The sequence below is a fragment of the Acipenser ruthenus genome, chromosome 7 (assembly GCF_902713425.1).
Source record: "Acipenser ruthenus chromosome 7, fAciRut3.2 maternal haplotype, whole genome shotgun sequence".
Lineage (NCBI taxonomy): Eukaryota > Metazoa > Chordata > Actinopteri > Acipenseriformes > Acipenseridae > Acipenser > Acipenser ruthenus.
Genome location: NC_081195.1, coordinates 13030909 through 13050627, shown reverse-complemented (window position 1 = coordinate 13050627; position 19719 = coordinate 13030909). Strand labels below are relative to the sequence as shown.

Here is a 19719-nt window from a genome sequence, read left to right as displayed (position 1 = left end):
TTATGTTAGTTTATAAATCTCTTAATGTATAACACTTAGCTCAATATGAACAACATTTGTTAACAGTTAATAAACTAAAAAAGTGGCACTTAAAATAAAGCGTGACCAAAACTAATTTTATAAAATAAATCCATCTCTAAGATAACTAGGATACTGTAGCTTCTAAGACAACACTCCTTTATTTAAAAAAATTGTAAACGTAGGTGTTTAACAGGAGTCATTAATAAAAACTATGATTGCCCAGATTTAGATTCTACCATCTGAATGTGCTTTGCTTCAGGAAAATGTCCTGAAGATTCAGTCTAAGTTGTTATTAGGCAAACAACATCAATATTATATGTAACAGACCAAGAAAGCCACATGCTACTACCATGAAGTTAACTACAGTGTCAGAGTTCTGAAAATATTGAAATAATCCACCCTGCTAAATCCAGGATACTAACCTTAAGCCAAAAAACAAAAACAACATCAACAAAAAAAGATTTCCAAACAACTATGAGATATATCATGGAAATAAGTTAAAAAATACCCCTCCAACTAAACAAACAGTAATCAATCACATGTTTGTAATGATTCCATTGACCTTTGTCAAGAATGGTTCTGTAAGGCCTTGGCTTTTTTTTTTTTTTTTTTTTTTTAATATACCAGACAACTATAATCCCCCCCCCCTTACTTCAAATATATATTAGCAATTTATTTTCAAGTTTTCACAAGGGTCTTAAAGCAGCTTCAAAATGTCAACTTTTAAAAAAATCTTCAGTAGTTGAGATTTTGGTGTCGCACAAGTGAAATCTATTTTAGTGACCTATACCTCTGGTCCTCTATAAACCATGCATAGTTATATGAAAACCAGTGGTTCCTAAGATTTAAGGCTGGTTTATACTTCCGACTGCAACCCCATTTTTGGTCTCAGTCAGTGGTATCCAATGGGCGGAATGACATCATCCTCACTGCCGCGAGCTGTGTCTTTTTTGAAAAGTCGTACGGCCTTTTCTTGTTTCTCTGCCACCGCAAAATGTGTCGGATGATTGGAAAATCCAACATTTGTCGCCATGTCACAAGCCAGTGAAGTGCGATAGAGCAAGTTTTTGAGGAACCCAATAAACATGAACAACAGAACAGGATTTTAAACTTGCCTGTAAACTGAATGAAATTAAAGCGTAAATGAACCTTTGCTAAAATGAATATTGGTGATTACATAGGCTACCATGCTCAGCAACCACTTCTATAATAATAACAATAAATAATGAATACAATATATTTTATTTGTATTATTGTTATTCTTTTTATATATTTGAGTCACTAATAAGTTAACGTCGCTATTTACTTTCTGTATGCAATTACTTTCCCCATCAAATCAGTAAAGTTGCTCAGCTGTTCAATACATCTGATCGGAGGCAGTATGGAGAACAGCTGATCAGATTTACTTGTTTGCTGCTCATAAAAATACATATAAGACCATTTACACATTCACTTCATTCATGAGACGGGCAATTTTAAAATCCCGTCTCAAAGTGTCGCAGGATTGTGGAGCCTGTTGGCAACCCTACGACAGCTACGACCACTTTGCTGCATCAAAAAGTCTGCGAACTCGGGGGTGCTTGAGTCCTTCTGGTGCACCCGTAGAAGTGTCTGCAGCTGACGTATGGCTTTTGTCTGCGAGAGAAGTATAAACCAACCTTTAGCCTTCAATAGTTCAAACAATCAGGTCAGTATTGTAAAAGTAGGTCACCAACACCTAAATTCATGTTACCGTCCACTACATCCCAGTGTGGCAGGATACAGGCCCAGTCACTAAGTCAGCATAATTCTGTGCTAGATATTTCCAAAAGGCAAAAAAAAAATCTTTGCCATAGCCATCTGGTAAACATTAAACCAACACGTAACTATGCTTGGGTTGCAATTTCCATGCAGACCTAAAGCTCAAATTAATCTATTCTCTAATGAATCCAATCCAGACGCCTCACATTGCTCACAGGATCCTCAATTTCACCCTGAGCTTTTTCAAGAAGTCACTTGAAACTGTTATTTACAAAATAATTGCAAAAACATAAGCCATGTTGTTTTTTGTGCAAAAACCTAACCTTCTAAATAAAAGCACATTTTGTTTTGCTTCCTTGTAATAAAATAATGTTCTTATTTAATAAATACAGATTTAACTTGCTTTTAAAAAATAAACTTTCTTAGCATGCATCTCTCAACAGAAACCCTTAGACTTCTGCAGTTTGTCAGTTTCTAATGTATTAGACAGTCAAACTGCTATGTAATTTAGAATGGGTTCTGTACAATTGATTGAAATTGTGGATCAAGTGAGACTAACATGCACCATTAGAAACACTGGTTTTATTTCCTTGCGACCTGTTTTAATGATCTAACATGTGACTGTATCTAGATCTACCGCTGTTTAGATACATGTAATAAATACCAGTATCTGACACAATGAGGGCTAGAATTTGTAAAACATTATCCATGCATTTTCAGACACTTCAGTTGCTACTTAGCAAACTTTGTACAGTTTAAAGATAGTTAATGCATAGTGTAATACTTTCCTTTGGTCTTCCCACTTTACTGTCTCAGTAAATATAAATTCTCATGTAATTCTTTGGTGGGAAAAGCATCAAGTCCATTAATCTTCAGACCCCTATCCAGTACAATGTACACATTTCATGCTAAAAGGAATTTGAGACTTTTCAACACAGTGTTCCCTTTCTTAGGATTTATAAATAGGTAAAATGAAACACCTTTTCTTCCAGCAAACTGATGGACCTATTTGTCAGGATCTTTGGGTCTTCAATCAATTTATAACCAAACAATTCCATTGCAGGCCCACATACTTTTTGAACAACCTGTGCCAGCTGGTATGGCATACTGAACCTCCATTTTTCAAACTGTTCAGATGAGTTCTTTTTGGTTGAATACACTCCCCCACTTTCTTTAGAACCTTGAGTGTTTTTAAGAATCCATTCCTTTACCTGACGAGTAAAAGGAATCCCACTGAACCTGTACATTTCTGCTGCTTTCTGCATCGGATACCTGGCTATATCCTCATAGCGCACAAGCATGTAGCGTGCTTTCAGCCAGGAAGGCTGTCTCAAGCCGACCTCTGCTGACAGACGGATATTTTCACAGTTGCCTTTCAACTTTTGCACCTCTTCATCTTCAATGGGCACCTCGCCATTGACCGCCCATTTTTTCCAGTTCTCGTACTTAGAGGAGAAAGCCACCATCCTCGAGGCCAAGATGGCTCTGGGGTCACGCACCAATTGGATAATTTTCATCTGCAGTCGGGAGTCTTCAAGGAGGGGCCGCAGGGACTCCAGCTGTCTGACACGCACTGTTTTAATGGCCCTGTGTTGCTTACTGAGACAAGACTCTGCAGCCAAGGTCAAGTTCAACGGCCCACAGCGGCGGTTCTTACAGTGATATTTCTCAAAGGTCTTCTTCACAAACGGAGTACAGACAGGGTCTTCACATAGGGATCTGCTAGATCCCCTACGAAACAAAGAAGGAGTAATATGATGCTCTGGAAGCGGGCTTATGAAGTGCTCTAGCACATGGAGATCACAGAGGAAAAGCTGCTGGAGTGTATCCCGGTAGATAATGGATGCCGCCACTGCATTGGCTCCCCTGGCTTCGAATGTTACCATTCTCTCGACGTGCCACAAAGGCTCAAACAGGTAAAACATGTTACTACCTTGTTGGTTGAAAAACTCCCCCACGAAGGAGGAACCTGTCCTTGTTGTTGCCATCAGTAAGATGTGCTTCCTTGGATTAGACTGTTCATTGTCTACCTGGTGCTGAAACTGCAGAGCAAAGTTTTCTAAACGGTTCTTTAAACGCTTGAACGCTGGGTCCAGCTCACTGAGTGACAAATAGGAGCCATTTTCTGTGAGCAAAACAGATACTGAACCATTCGGGTAAAGTGGTGTTTGTGGAGTCTGTCTTGGTGTTAGCTTGTCTGATACCCTGTGAAACAAGATAGAAATAATCAGATACAAACAGAGATATTCTTAGTGTTAGTGTCCCATCCTCTAAATATTTAATACAATTTACTATAGAAAATAACAATATAAATATTGAAACTTGGAGCTTATTTTATTCTTACACAAGTGACTTACTCCTATATTTGTGCTGTGGATCAATTTCAAATAAGCAACAATAAAGTAACAATAAAGTTATAAAGTAACCTATGATGCATCCCTGGCAACACTTACCTTGAAATTATATTATTTTCCTTCTCAATGATGACAAGGGCCCCTACAAACAATAGGAATATTGTGTATTTGCTCCTCATTCTTAGATTTGGTTGTAGGGCACTATGTCTCAATAGACTGGTTCTTTATGAATGCTTCCAATTTTCCAAGGTCTCCTCCGCACCCCCTCAGTGAGTCTTCATGGAGCACAGCCGATACGCACTGCAGGGCTAACTTTGCTCGTGGAAACTGCTTCATTCTGTAATGTGAAATGATGAAATTCCTTAGAAGCATTTCAGGGAAAATATATTTTTTTATAAGCGTTTAATATGGTAGCCTGTCAACACAGCTGGGCACTTATGCTTTATGAAAGTAGACTTTTGTTTTTGATCAATGCCTCTGTTTCATTCAATCAGAGCATAGGATTTTTCCTCATGCTTTCACCTACAAGTTCCATGCTTTCATTCACATAAACGTTCCTTTTAACTAGAAACAAATGTCCTTAACATTCTCTTAAACACACTTGAACAGTAGTTTAACACGTTGCTACAAACTGTTACACCATAATAAAAAATGGCTTGGTTTAGCTGCCAGAAAGTCTTTTCTTCGTACCACTAAAGGGTTAACTTTGTTAAGCAGAAGAGGGGAAGTCCCCCATTTTTGGATTACAGTAAAATATCTTTAGAATTAGCCTTCTATTTTAAACAATGTATAAACAATAGAACATTACGGGCTATTTACTCCAATCGTAATTTCGTTTTCTTAAACGAAAAAACACCAATTACAAAATGAATAACAAACTGAGACTGTTTGCTCAATATCTGTTTACTAAATACTCGTTGTTTATTTCTAGTTTGGTGACGTTATTGTGTGTGTGTTTATTCCTTTCTGAAGAAAAAAAGATTGTTAATCTAGCATACGTAATCTGATTTTTTTAACACTCCCAGAAACCTCAAGACAATATTATTGATCAGTGATGTCTAACTGATTCAAAAGTATGAAAAGTATGAAATTATTTTATGCCTATATATTCTGTCTGCCTGTAATTTATCAAAAATCATGGATTATTTTCTGGTAGAAATATGCATTTGCTTAGATTTGAGTAATGGTGGTTGACAAAACAGTAAAACATGAAAACACAGGGTTTATACACACTGTTCAGTAGGTTGTATGGATTATGAGTTCAGAAAACAATGCAGGCAAACGTTTTGCAATTATCTTTTTGGAGCCTTTGGCAAAGCATAGGGCTCTTCCTGCCAAAAAAGCCGAACATTTATTACAAGTAAGATTTTTTTTTTTGAGTTTCGTATTACTATCGTGCACTGTATGATATGAATGAGTGTTTAAAGGTATGTGGATGAACTGGTCAATTGTACCTTATTGTTCCAAAGCCTTGCTCTGGAAAACTGAGCTGAGCTGTTCAAAATCAGTATATGACACTTTAACCTTAACCTGGTAGATAAAAATATGCAATGTTTTTGCTCACCAATACTGTTTATACAAGTGTTGAAAGATCTAGCAGTGAATAACGTTTTGGTATTCAACTTTACAGAGTGAATAATTTTTGGGTGATTTATTGGGTGAATGACACTGTTACAAACCATGCTTTGTTCTAAGAGTATGGGAGCTTGATATCACAAAAGTAATTCCCTGAATTAGGCTCAATTCAGGCTCAAAATGTAATATATTTTCAATGCATTGTGCTTGTTTTATTATTGTGCGTGTTTATAATCCTGAGGGATGACTGGAAACAACCCATTCGCAATTTCCATAAACAGAAACTGCAGATCAGAAAAAATATATGTATAAAAGGGACCAAATCAAAGCACAGCTTTGTTAAACCACTGTGTTCAAAGGTCAGTTGTCTTTCACCACTGGGCATTTTAATGAGTATCACTGTACTGAAGACATGCTGAACAGCTAACCCAATACAAAGTAAACCTCTGCCTAGTGCCTACCTAAACTTGCCCAAGATAAAATGGAGATAAAATTACTATCAGTCAGTAAGCTTTTAAAAAAAAGAATAAATAGTGTCTTTTAGATTTCAAGTACTTAATACCTGATGATATACAGTTACATTTTTTTCTGCAACTGCCTTTTACAGTGAGGTAAAAGTGTAATTTAAAACAGTTGAACATAAAATCCCCAAGTTAAATATTTCTCTGCACTGTACACAACAGAACTGTGCCAGGGCCTCTACCAACTGATTTAACAATTCCACCCAGTTTGTGACATGCAGGAATGAAGGAAATGAGTCATAAGTATATTAAAATGTTACATAATCCCTGTAGACATATTACCTGAATTAATATAAGCAAATCGTAATAACATACCATCTATACTTTTCCAGCAAGTTCAAAATCCAGGCTTGGGCTGATACAGAGTAAAATATTAATAACTTAATACTGGAGCAACATAACCCAGAACCACTCAGAATTATTGTAAACACCATAAAATAGAAATGGAAATATCAAAGAAAGAATGACATTTGAAGCTGCTTGCTCTTTAACTACTGCCGTCAGGCTAAGAAGTAAGAGTAACTTTCTGTACTTGGTCACTGTGACAGAAATAGAATGATTCTTGGTGGTAAATCTCCCTCCCGACCTGTGAGTGTGCTAAGTAACGGGAACAGAGTACCCTGGACTGGTTGGCCTGACAATTCATTCCCAGGGTTAAAAGGAAGTTGGTCATCTAGAAAGGGGGTGGAGCTTGGAATCGTTTACCAAGGGGTCATGTGTGATGATACAAATAGGGGACGTAATCTGTTCCTTGCTATGGTTATGCTGAAACCGTATTGTTGATATAAAGAAACGTGAGTGTTTTTTTTTGTTTTGTCCGTCTGTCTAAAAACTCTGTGATTGTTAATTGTTCACCAGATTAGACTATCACAATCCGGAGCTGTCACCCACGGCCAGCACTAAAACCAGACAACACTGCACTACGTATTCATCATTGTTCAACGTAATAAATTGTACCTCACCAGAAGTACTACAGCACTCACTTTGGACTTGTGCCCATGTTTTGTGTCTAATTGTGTTTGGTACTGTGCTTATTATTTTCGGGACTGCAACCCTTTATTATTACTGAGTTATACACATTGCTGTGTATTGCTAGCCCTCTATTATTTACTGCATGGACATCAGACCATTGGATTATAAATAAACAAACCACTTCACCCGTACTTTGTTGTCTGTTTGTTTCATTGGATTACTGCACCTGCATTTCACCTGCTCTACATCTGCGCACTAATTACCACTTTGCCAGAGTCACCTATGATTAACGCATTGTATCTTATTGTATTCTTGTCATTATGTTATGTTTAGATACCAGTGAAACCATCTACAGGCTGACATTATTGTTGGAACATCTGGCACGAGGGATTTTTAAATATATAGCAGCAAGAGGAGTCATTTCCACAGAAGCAGGTAAAAACCAGGTCTGAGTAATCAAACGGTGATCAGACAGAAAGCTGAGTATAAGGTCTTGTTGGATTACACCGTGTAACAATTTTTTTTTTTTTTTTTTTTGTTCCTGGGTAGTAAGTGTTATTTCCTAATTGCTTATGCCTCAAAAGTATAGAAAATGGCTATTATTCCCCACAAACTTTGCTTTTGTGACCAGGACAGTGACATTTTGAAATTTACCTATTTTCCAGAACATTCCAGATAGATTCAGTGCTGAGTAAACTTGGAGTAACTTCTAGAACTTTCTAGAACTTTCCAGTAATATAAATAGTAGTATAAATACAGGGGCCTTAAGCCCACCAGTTCAGTTTAGTTCCAGCTGCTTAAGTGGATACATATCTGCATTTTTCTGAGATGGCATCAAGGTCATAGGAGACTTCAAAATGGTGGCATTCCTGATGGGTCTCCAAGGCGGTTTTACCAAGTTTCCCTGCTATCTTTGCCTTTGGGACAGCAGGGACACCAAGGCCCACTACCGCAGGCGGGACTGGCCACATCGGACTGAGTTCTCTGTGGGGAGGAACAACGTCAAGTGGGAGCCACTGGTGGACCCCCGGAAGGTGCTGATGCCACCACTGCACATCAAATTGGGCCTTATGAAACAATTTGTCAGAGCTCTAGATAAGGAGTCGGCAGCCTTCAAGTACCTTCAAGACTTCTTCCCTAAGCTGTCTGAGGCAAAGGTCAAAGCCGGTGTCTTCGTCAGACCACAGATAAAGAAGATCCTGGAGTGCAATGAATTCCCCAAGAAGCTCACTAGTAAGGAGAAAGCGGCTTGGAACAGCTTTGTCGCAGTGGTTCGGGGCTTCCTGGGCAATCACAAGGCCGAAAACTATGTGGAGCTGGTTGAGACTCTGGTGAAGAACTACGGCACAATGGGCTGTAGGATGTCCCTCAAAGTCCATATCCTTGATGCTCATCTTGATAAATTCAAGGAGAACATGGGAGCGTACTCGGAGGAGCAAGGCGAGCGCTTCCACCAGGATATACTGGACTTTGAATGCCGCTACCAAGGACAGTATAATGAGAACATGATGGGAGACTACATTTGGGGGCTGATTCGTGAAAGTGATTTACAGTATAATCGTAAATCTCGAAAAACTACTCACTTCTAAATCTTTTGTAGTCATTTTTGTATTACTTTAGTATAAATACATGTTAATTTGGATTCATATGTTGTTTTTTTCTGACTTTATGTGAACGAAAAGACACAAATTTGCCCGTTTTCTCATTGGAAATAGGTAAATTTCAAAATATCACTGTCCTGGTCACAAAAGCAAAGTTTGTGGGGAATAATAGCCATTTTCTATACTTTTGAGGCATAAGCAATTAGGAAATAACACTTACTACCCAGGAACAAAAATTGTGTTACATAATAAATAAATTAAATCTGTCAAATCCAGACTGGCCATCACTTTTTGATATCTACACATGACAAGACAAACAATCAGCCGTTCAAAACCAAGGGTTAAATGTTAGTGCTTCTGCAGGAATTCAACCCCAATACCAGTTGACTACAGCTTAGTTAGCCAGTGTTGCTAGGTGCTGAGCAGTGACACAGCTGCCAGTGACAGTGTCTATCTTCAGATTCAGAGACAGAGGTCCCTTAGTGGAATGCACTATTTCTTTTAGTTAATAAAAACAAAACAAAAAATCAATGCACTTTCCTACAACTTGGTAAGTAAAACAAGAAAAGCCCAGTTCATTTTTACATTCAGTTTTTTTTGTGAGTAACATTACTTTTGTGGTCAATTTCTTTTAAACCAAAACCCATATTCCTGTCTAACCCACCCTATGATCCACTCTGTCAACTTGTTATAGACTCCTCCACATCCTGGATACAGATCCCTATACAGAACATTCTCAAGCTACACTATGATCAAATAATCCCTACAAGGGTGTTGTTTCTTACTAGACTCCCAAGATAATGACTTTAATAACTCATGAAACCACAAGTCAATGCCTGTCACCAAACCTACATTTCCATTATCTGGTCATACAAAGTTTAACCCCTTTACAGCCAAACGTTTTTGTCAAAGATGTCACCCCACTGCTATGTATTTTATGACCGTTTTTACCACACTCTCTTTCAAGTGCTTTAAAAAACTTATTTGAGACAGTAGTTTTTGGGGGGGTTTTTCAGCCAGAACAAAAAAGAAAGTAGTCCTGGGACAAATATCCATATATACAAACATTGTTTTACATGAATTGGAAGGCAAAAAAAAAAGTCTGTGTCCGTCAGAAACTACTTTATCTGTGTGAGATTTCCCTTGTTTGTCACCTGCTTGCCACTGTCACTGCTGCTGCTGCTGGTGCTGCAAGTGGGGATAAATCGCACATCAAATGGACAAAAGGCAAATTGAATGGATAAAGCTCATACTTAATGTTTGATTCTAGTTTTTAACATTTGATGGTTTCAATATTCAATACTTGCTTAAATTTAATATTTAATGAGTTGTCGTTCATTATTTAATTTTTGTTACTAATACTATTATTAATATTATAAAATGTTTAAAAGATCATAGTAATATATAGCCAGCATTCCCAAGTGGGCCCTATCGGCATTTGTGTATACCGAATTATTGCTATTATTATTATATGAACTTTTGCTTTAATCAAAATTGTTACTAATATATTATAAGACTTTACAAAAATGTATTAGGACCTTGTTAACTTGTTATCTATTTTTATCTTAGTAGGAATATTTCATATTTTGTTGATTTCAAAATATGATTTGACTGAAAATATATACTGCTATATATACAGTCGCAGACTTAAGTGTTGGCACCCTTCATTTGAAAGCGTTATTCACAGATTCATTTATAAATTGAGTAATGAGTTAAAAATACAGAGAAATATACTATATATATATATATATATATATATATATATATATATATATATATATATATATATACAGTATATATTAGATACAGTATTACTCAACAAACCAAATGGAAATACCAAGTACACAGAAATAGAGAACTAATATGTGATTTAATAAAAACATGCCTCACACAGTAGTTGGAAGAAAATAGAAGAAGTGTAACTGGTGTTTTGGGGTCCCACACTGGTGTTACCTGTGACCGATAAATGGTGGACGGAGATGGTATTCAATTCAAATGTTTTTAAGAATAAATACTTCTACTGCAAAGGGACCTATTTACTGGGTTTGTAATTTGCAATTAGCAGTTTTTGTTGGACATATGCAAAGCCTCCGCTGTAAAAGTTGATGTGAAACAAAAATCTATTTTAGTAATATAATCAAATGAACCATTAAGAATGGTAGTAAATATACCAATCTGGTAGACATTATATGAATACACAACCCCCTTATCTGATTCCTCCAATCACCATATAGGTCTAGTTGATTCAATACAGTGACCATCTATCATAACTCAAAGTTGTTCTAAATGACAGCGTTGCCCTAGTGACATCCTAGCAACCCACGCGCGTTTCTTTGCCTCCGCAGTCGGACAGTTTGAGAGGGAGCAACCAGGCTCGTGAATGAGACGCTAATTCAAATTCCTATTAGTACTTTTTTATTTTTTAAATTATATAAAACAGTCCACTCATTTGTTATTACATTTTTTTCCTGATATCCTCCCATCCTGGTCCGACAAAAAATGCAATAAATTAATCTCATACTGACAGAAAATAACAGAAATTCGATATAAATATAAATGAATAAGAACATCTCTAGATCAATAATGTTTATCGTGTGAGGAAGTTAATAGTGACATTTCACAAAAGGCACTTTAAATTACAAAACATGAATGTTAATTGAATATACATTTATCAAATATATAGTGTCCTTACCTTAATTTGATGTAGGAGTCTTCAAAGGAGTCTTTGATGTAGAAGTCTTCTGTCCGTTTTTTATCAAACTAAAATCTACCTATCTATCTATATCTATCTATATATTGTATAACTTATAATTTATCTATCGAATATAACTTACTTATCTAATAACTTATCTAACTATCGAATATAACTAACTTAAATCTCTATCTAATATAATTTACAACAACAGATTTAAATATAATAATAATACTGTATAATGAGAGAACAATCCATACAATATACATAGATTATAAATTTGGTATTTCAGTGTGTCAATTAAAAGCAAGCTCAAAGCACATACATATGTAGCCCAGTTGGAGCCTGGGTTTTTAGTGAGGAAACCCACATAGAGCCCACATGGGGCCCATGATGGACCCACCCTTTAGCCCCAGTTGGGGCACCATGGAGCCTGTGGCCAAAATTAACTGGGGCCCATTTGGGCAGCCCATTTGGGGCCCAGAAGGTAGCCCCGATAGGGCCCACGTGGGAATGCTGCTATATATTACTATGATCTTTTAAACGTTTTATAATATTAATATAAAACTATTATAGTATAATATAATTAATATTGTAATATATATATATATATATATATATATATATATATATATATATATATATATATATATATATATATATATACAGTACTGTGCAAAAGTTTTAGGCAGGTGTGAAAAAATGCTGTAAAGTAAGAATGCGTTCAAAAATAGACATGTTAATAGATTATATTTATCAATTAACTAAATGCAAAGTGAGTGAACAGAAGAAAAATCTAAATCAAATCCATATTTGGTGTGACCATCCTTTGCCTTCAAAACAGCATCAATTCTTCTAGGTACACTTGCACAAAGTCAGGGATTTTGTAGGCATATAGTCAGGTGTATGATTAAACAATTATACCAAACAGGTGCTAATGATCATCAATTCAAAATGTAGGTTGAAACACAATCAGTAACTGAAACAGAAACAGCTGTGTAGGAGGAATAAAACTGGGTGAGGAACAGCCAAACTCAGCTAACAATGTGAGGTTGCTGAAGACAGTTTACTGTCAAAAGTCATACACCATGGCAAGACTGAGCACAGCAACAAGACACAAGGTAGTTATACTGCATCAGCAAGGTCTCTCCCAGGCAGAAATTTCAAGGCAGACAAGGGTTTCCAGATGTGCTGTCCAAGCTCTTTTGAAGAAGCACAAAGAAAAGGGCAACGTTGAGGACCGTAGACGCAGTGGTCAGCCAAGGAAACTTACTGCAGCAGATGAAAGACACATCATGCTTACTTCCCTTCGCAATCGGAAGATGTCCAGCAGTGCCATCAGCTCAGAATTGGCAGAAAACAGTGGGACCCTGGTACACCCATCTACTGTCCGGAGAAGTCTGGTCAGAAGTGGCCTTCATGGAAGACTTGCGGCCAAAAAGCCATACCTCCGATGTGGAAACAAGGCCAAGCGACTCAACTATGCACGAAAACACAGGAACTGGGGTGCAGAAAAATGGCAGCAGGTGCTCTGGACTGATGAAAAATGGCAGCAGGTGCTCTGGACTGATGAGTCAAAATTTGAAATATTTGGCTGTAGCAGAAGGCAGTTTGCAGGGCTGCAGAGCGGTACATGAATGAGTGTCTGCAGGCAACAGTGAAGCATGGTGGAGGTTCCTTTCAAGTTTGGGGCTGCATTTCTGCAAATGGAGTTGGGGATTTGGTCAGAATTGATGGTCTCCTCAATGCTGAGAAGTACAGGCAGATACTTATCCATCATGCAATACCATCAGGGAGGCATCTGATTGGCCCCAAATTTATTCTGCAGCATGACAACGACCCCAAACATACAGCGAAAGTCATTAAGAACTATCTTCAGCGTAAAGAAGAACAAGGAGTCCTGGAAGTGATGGTATGGCCCCCACAGAGCCCTGATCTCAACATCATCGAGTCTGTCTGGGATTACATGAAGAGAGAGAAGCAACTGAGGCTGCCTAAATCCACAGAAGAACTGTGGTTAGTTCTCCAAGATGTTTGGGCCAACCTACCTGCCGAGTTCCTTCAAAAACTGTGTGCAAGTGTACCTAGAAGAATTGATGCTGTTTTGAAGGCAAAGGGTGGTCACACCAAATATTGATTTGATGTAGATTTTTCTTCTGTTCACTCACTTTGCATTTTGTTAATTGATAAATATAAACTATTAACATGTCTATTTTTGAAAGCATTCTTACTTTACAGCATTTTTTCACACCTGCCTAAAACTTTTGCACAGTACTGTATATATATATATATATATATATATATATATATATATATATATATATATATATATATATATATATATACCATTTTAATGTAAATCAGGCAAAACGTTACGTAATATGGTGATTTTCAAGGAGGGCATTAAGTAATTGCTATATATTAAAATGTCTGGATGAACACAAGCAACAAATCTAACCATTAAAAAAAAAGGTTTCAAAAGTGTACAAAATCCACATGGAAGCTAAAAAAAAAACATATATTCAAGTTACCTGGGTTTTTAGTGAGGGAACCCACGCAGAGTCCAACTTGGACCCACGCAGGGCCCACACACAATCCAGCAGTATGCCCAGCAGTATATATATACCACCGCAATGAATACATTAATAGCAAGCAATCACACGGACAAACTTCAACGAAACATTGACGCATGCACATATCTCAAAGTAGTGCAAAATTCGTGTGAGAAGCAGACCAGGGGAGGGGTCTGAGGCTGATAAGTGTGCAGATGTGGAAGATTATAGTCTTGGCTTGCGCACTGTCCAGTAACCTACAGTTTTTATGCATGCATTGACCACAAACATTTGTTATGTTTTTTACATCCTCCATACACTTTAACTTTCAAAAGAAATGACATAGTGATCAACGTTTTAATTTTCTTTCATGATGTTATCCTAGCTTTTGTTAAGTGGAATGTAATAAAAGAGGTGCTTATTCATTTTGGAACTAGGTAGCAAGCATGTTCTTTACTCAAATTACTATCGAGTTGGTTTCGGATGAGGAGGACCATGTACGCAGCTCCCCTTTTGCTTGTTTTACAGCTTCACCCAGTTTCACTATTGTTCGGAACCTCAACTATCATTTTATTTTCTTTCAATACTTTTGCATTTAGCTGTTTTAGTCAGTTTAGAATCATTATTTATTACAAATTAGGCCTACACACAATAACAAACTAACAGGCATAACAGACTCAACAAATTTTATTTTTAACTCAAACTTCAAGCCACAGCTTTTCACTTCATATGACGCTTTTTCTTTCTTTAACAAAGGTTGGTATTAGCACCAGCACCTCTCATCAGCTAACTGTTGTAAACCTTGAAAAGAAAACTCTTCTGGACACCTAATCGGTTTCAGTTTGGGAAAATCATAACCATTGCATCAGTAAAGTACCTACGCAACTGTCCATTCCCATTCCTCATGAGTTTAAGGTCACTGTTTAGTTTATTACATTTGTGGAAATCACAATTCACTCCTGCATCATGCCTCCCCAACCCCTCTCCTTCAAAAAACCTGTTTCTGTTCTTTGTAAATGTAAATGAAGGAAGCCTGTGATACACTGACACAACGGTCATGCTTTCTGTCAGTGTTTTCCATTAGCAGCAATGAAAATCCAGCAAGCATGTGCAGCTTTGCATGTAGCAACAAAAACCTCATTGGTTGGGGAACTTCTTTCATATGAATCTACCCAATCCAATACATCTGCAAAAAAGTGAACCACATAATGTAAACATTACTTCATACAAATATGTTATATGAAATGGTTAATGAGATATTACCATAGAAGCTGCTCACAGTTTTATCTGCTCAATACTTGATAACTGTCTTCTTTTCCCATAGCCCCATGGTTGCCTCTGTTGCCTCAGAACTCTATCCGGGACTAGTTCACCTGATGCTAATCAGGCCAGGTATTTGCAAAGGTGTCTCTGTCTGTACTCAGGCTATGGCCTGTATGTGTGTAGAGACCTGGCTACTGTTGTTAGAAGGTATGAAAATCTGTGTTTTTTTATCTACCCAGATTACAGTTCGGAAGCTCTTTGTGTAAAGTGTTAGTTAGTGCTCATGAAAGAGCTAAGTTTTGTTTTGTGTTTTGTTTTATTTTGTGTTCTTTGATTATAATAAATATGTGCATTAGCGCTTAAACCTGTCATCTCTGCTTCTGAGTCGCTGCATTGCCACCTAAAAGCCTCTGCACCTACGCTATCCTGCCATAGTGCTCTACATTTTTACCGTCACCCTGCGCAATGAGAACGTCATCAATAATTTGGTAATCAAATTAGCAAGATGAATATTGCTTCACTCTACTTACCCATTCTGAATTCCTCTAAAAAAAACAGTAACATTTCTAGACTTAACCAGAAACAAAAGAAAGAAAGTACTGATTTTCTACCTCATTCTTTTAAATAGGCCCTTATTGCAGGGCACTGCAGTTTAAAGGCTAACGTCTAAAATAAAACAGGGGCGAGACACAGGAAGGAAGCTGCGGTAGGCTAATTATATATATGCCAGGCATAATATTAGTCACATTGCACACAATATATGCAGGCCTTGCACTGGCTGAAACCTCTTTTCTCTGCTGGAATGCTCACCCACACCAGAAGGTCACAACATATTACTTCTGTGCTCCGTCCCTACTCTGGCTCTAGTTTCGTGTTGATTTTAAGAAACTCATTCTCACCTACCAAATACTAGATGATAAGTTAACACCTTTCCTGGGTGGGCATTCAGATCACAGGATATTACCTGTTTGATACTAAGAGCTTCACTTCAAAACCATATTCAAAATGCTTATGTTTATTCATGCCTAAATGTACTGTGCTTCCTCATTAAAAGAGGTAGTTGGAAGATTTAAATTAGTTGAGAATGCAAGGGTAACTAAAATGGCTTTATGGGGAATTGTGACAGAAACACAATGATTCTTGGTTGTAAATCACCCTCCTGACCTGTGAGGGCGCTAAGCAGCGAGAACAGCATTCCTTGGACGGGCTGGCCTGACAGTTCTTTCCCAGGGTTCAAGGGAAGTTGGTTTGGGTGCAGTCTTGTCCCAAAAGGTAGACGGAGTAGAACACCCAATACTGTATCTCAGTAAAAAGATGCTACCTCGGGAGCGCAACTACTCCGTAGTCGAAAAGGAGTGTTTGGCCATTAAATGGGCTACTCACTCTTTACGATATTACCTGCTGGGATATTCATTTGATCTTGTCACTGACCACACCCCACTCAAGTGGTTAAGCACAATCAAGGATAGCAATGCTCGGATAATTCGGTGGTATCTGGTGTTGCAACCCTTTATGTACCACATGGCACACCGTGCGGGGAAAGGCCATCAAAATGTGGATTACTTTTCCCGGGAGGGGGGAGTAATGGGAAAGGGGGCGAGACTCTGTTGCAATAACGCATTGACCTGGAAGGAAAACGACGTGGCAGGCGCAGATTGGAGAGGCGGTTGCACTCGTTTACCAAGGGGTCATGTGTGACAGCATCTGTTCCTTCGTTTTGGATTGTGTAAATAAATTGAGAAAGACTGTGAGAGACCCCGTTCCTAATCATATAAAGTACTGTAAATGTTTTGTTTGTTTTGTCTTGTCTTGTAATTGTCTTGTCTTGTCTTGTCTTGTCTTGCACATTACCAGACAGCTAGCACAGTTCCGGAGCTGTCGCCTAGAGCCAGCACTAAGCCGGAACGGCACTTCACCAACAGTCACTAAATAACCTGTATCACCCACCACGAGCACTACTGCACACACCCAGGACTGGTGACCATGTATGTATTACTGTGGGTCAGATATTGTGTTTATTAGTTGGGACTGCAATCCCGTTATTGTTTACCCCATGCAGTACACGTTGTGTATTGCCGGGGGATTATTGTTTAGGTCACCAGACCTGGAATAAAAATAAAGTTCACTGTTCCAAACTGGATTACAAGGCTCTGTCTGTTTAATTACCGCACTGCATCACTCCTGCATCTGTTCCCACTCAGCCTCTTCATCACAGGAATATTAAAGGGTTGCATTGTAGAATGACAAATGAACATTTAACACAAGACTAATTCTCCCACCCAGACTAATTCTCCCACCCAGACTAATTCTCCAACCCAGACTCATTCTCAAACGTCTTCCTTTTTGTACCCTCCCCCTTTAAATGGGCACTGTGTGCGGAATTCATACAGACCCTGTCTAGCTCTGATAAACAAGACAAAGATATGTTTAATCATTAAATTATATCTGACCATCTTACCCCATTATGTTATGTCTGTTCAAATCATTAAATACTGTCTGTACTTCCTCAAATGAACCCCATCAGTCTAGGCATAGATAACCTTAAATGTTCACTAAAAACATGTTCTGGTTTTGTTTTTTGAGGAGATAAAGTGGAATAAAAGAAAAACAAATGTTTTCCTATTTTAATATATTTCACCTGAAAAAAAATGTTGTTCTAAATTCCACTCTTTCAAGAGTATATTTAGCTGCTGTGGTGCAAGTTAGGTAGATTCATGGCTACTGCCTTAAACTGCTTCAAATGATGTGTGTGTGTGTGTGTGTGTGTGTGTGTGTGTGTGTGCTTGCTTGTTATATGGTTATGAATGGTATTTTGATCAATTGTGTTAGCATTTGTTTTGTTTAATCATTATCTGACTATAGCTAGACTTTCGTTTGATGCTTCCAATATGGCGACCACCAAATGTAAAGGAATGTACCTGCGTGATTGGTTTTATAGACATCATTTATGACAAATAAAACTACACAGATACACAAAAATAAACTCCAACATTTGTTCTGTACTTAATTCCACTTCTCTGCAGTGCCTCCCACTGGTGAAGGTAATTCATTTCCAGATGTTTAAAACTGATCCTGGCAAGAGCTCACAAACTCATTCTCGCACAAGGTGAACACATTCATGTTAGGCTAAGTGTCAGAAACGGCTTCCAGCTAGATAACACAGATATAAAACAAAAGTAATTTATCTGGTTTTTTTTTTCATTGCGTGTCAAATGAATGTAATTCAAATATATGAAAGTTGTTATTATTTGATTTTACTAACAGTAAAAGTTTATTTTGTTTGTCTGTTAGCAAAGTAGGCTACATCAATTCGCATTATGTTCAAAAGCACATGCCACCAGTACCGTTATCAAATAAAACATTACAGAGCATCATTGGTTTCGTTTCGTTATCATACAGAAATGTGGTTTATTTTTACATTGAAAATATATATTGTTATATATTAAATATTATAACTCCAGTATGCTGGTCGATTTGAGTCAAAGAAATATATATATATATATATATATATATATATATATATATATATATATATATATATATATATATATATATATATATATATATATATATAATGCATGGATTTTGGTCAATTAACTTTGACAGCAGAAGTTTAACAACATGTCGAAATAAATAAGGTTATTTAAATAAATATGTACTGTACTTACCAGTTTGTGCTAGGCAGCGGATACAAAACTGCAGCTCTTCCAACCAGAGCAGCCAGCTAAGTGCCCCGTTAAAAAAAGCATCCCTATTGTCTCTATTTCCACAGCCCACAGGCTAGTGTTGTAACAAACTTTTTTTTTTTCTTTTTCTTTTTTGCCTCTGCAAAGGCCAAAACGCTGTCATCAATCCGAAAAAAAAAATAAAAAAATACTGAAAACGATCCCCTAGATGTGAAGCATTACTTACATCGTGGAATTTCCGAGCGGTTTAAAAATCGAACCGACAAAGAGTTTAGAACGCAAGACCACTTATGCAGCAAGTAACAAAAAAAAATCCAGTTTAGTAAGTCAGCTTGAACAAGTATAAATATATACTTTTGGTTCTTTTAAAAAAAAAAAAAAAGTGTCTTTACTTGTATAATCCAGATCGTTTAATTGGCCGTCTGTGAATGAGCCTGTAGTGTAGAACAAACGTGAAGCTCACTGTAAGATTCCTTTGCAGGCTCCAGGTCACATGACCGCCACCTCTCCTGTTATTTGAAGTAACAAGTACCTTTTCTGTTACTCGAAAAGTGTGGCTGCAGGAGCTATAGATAGCGGGTGTTACTGTTTGTCTGTCTGTTACCTTAAAACATTATTTGTTACAAGACAGGTATTTTATAGTAAAGTAAGTGATATTTAATATGTTGCAATGTTGAAATATATCCAGACCACCAAAGAAAGCAACCACGCTGTATAGCCTATAGTAGATACATCTGTGTAT

General features: G+C 37.4%; 1 protein-coding gene across 1 annotated transcript; it reads right to left on the bottom strand.

The window, feature by feature from the left end:
• Positions 1 to 615: 615 nt before the first annotated feature.
• LOC117415319 (carbohydrate sulfotransferase 3-like) lies at positions 616 to 19719 on the bottom strand. Its single transcript, XM_034025519.3, has 3 exons — positions 18960 to 19719; positions 4215 to 4452; positions 616 to 3966 (listed from the first exon to the last, which is right to left on the bottom strand). The coding sequence occupies exons 2-3, from the start codon at positions 4292 to 4294 to the stop codon at positions 2718 to 2720; spliced, it is 1329 nt and encodes a 442-aa protein (XP_033881410.1). The 5' UTR covers positions 4295 to 4452; positions 18960 to 19719; the 3' UTR covers positions 616 to 2717.

Coding starts and splice junctions, on each gene's coding strand:
- LOC117415319 (XM_034025519.3), bottom strand. CDS start 4,294: ATGAGGAGCAAATACACAATATTCCTATTGTTTGTAGGGGCCCTTGTC. Junction 3,967..4,214: donor GAAAATAATATAATTTCAAG/GTAAGTGTTGCC, acceptor CTTGTTTCACAG/GGTATCAGACAAGCTAACAC.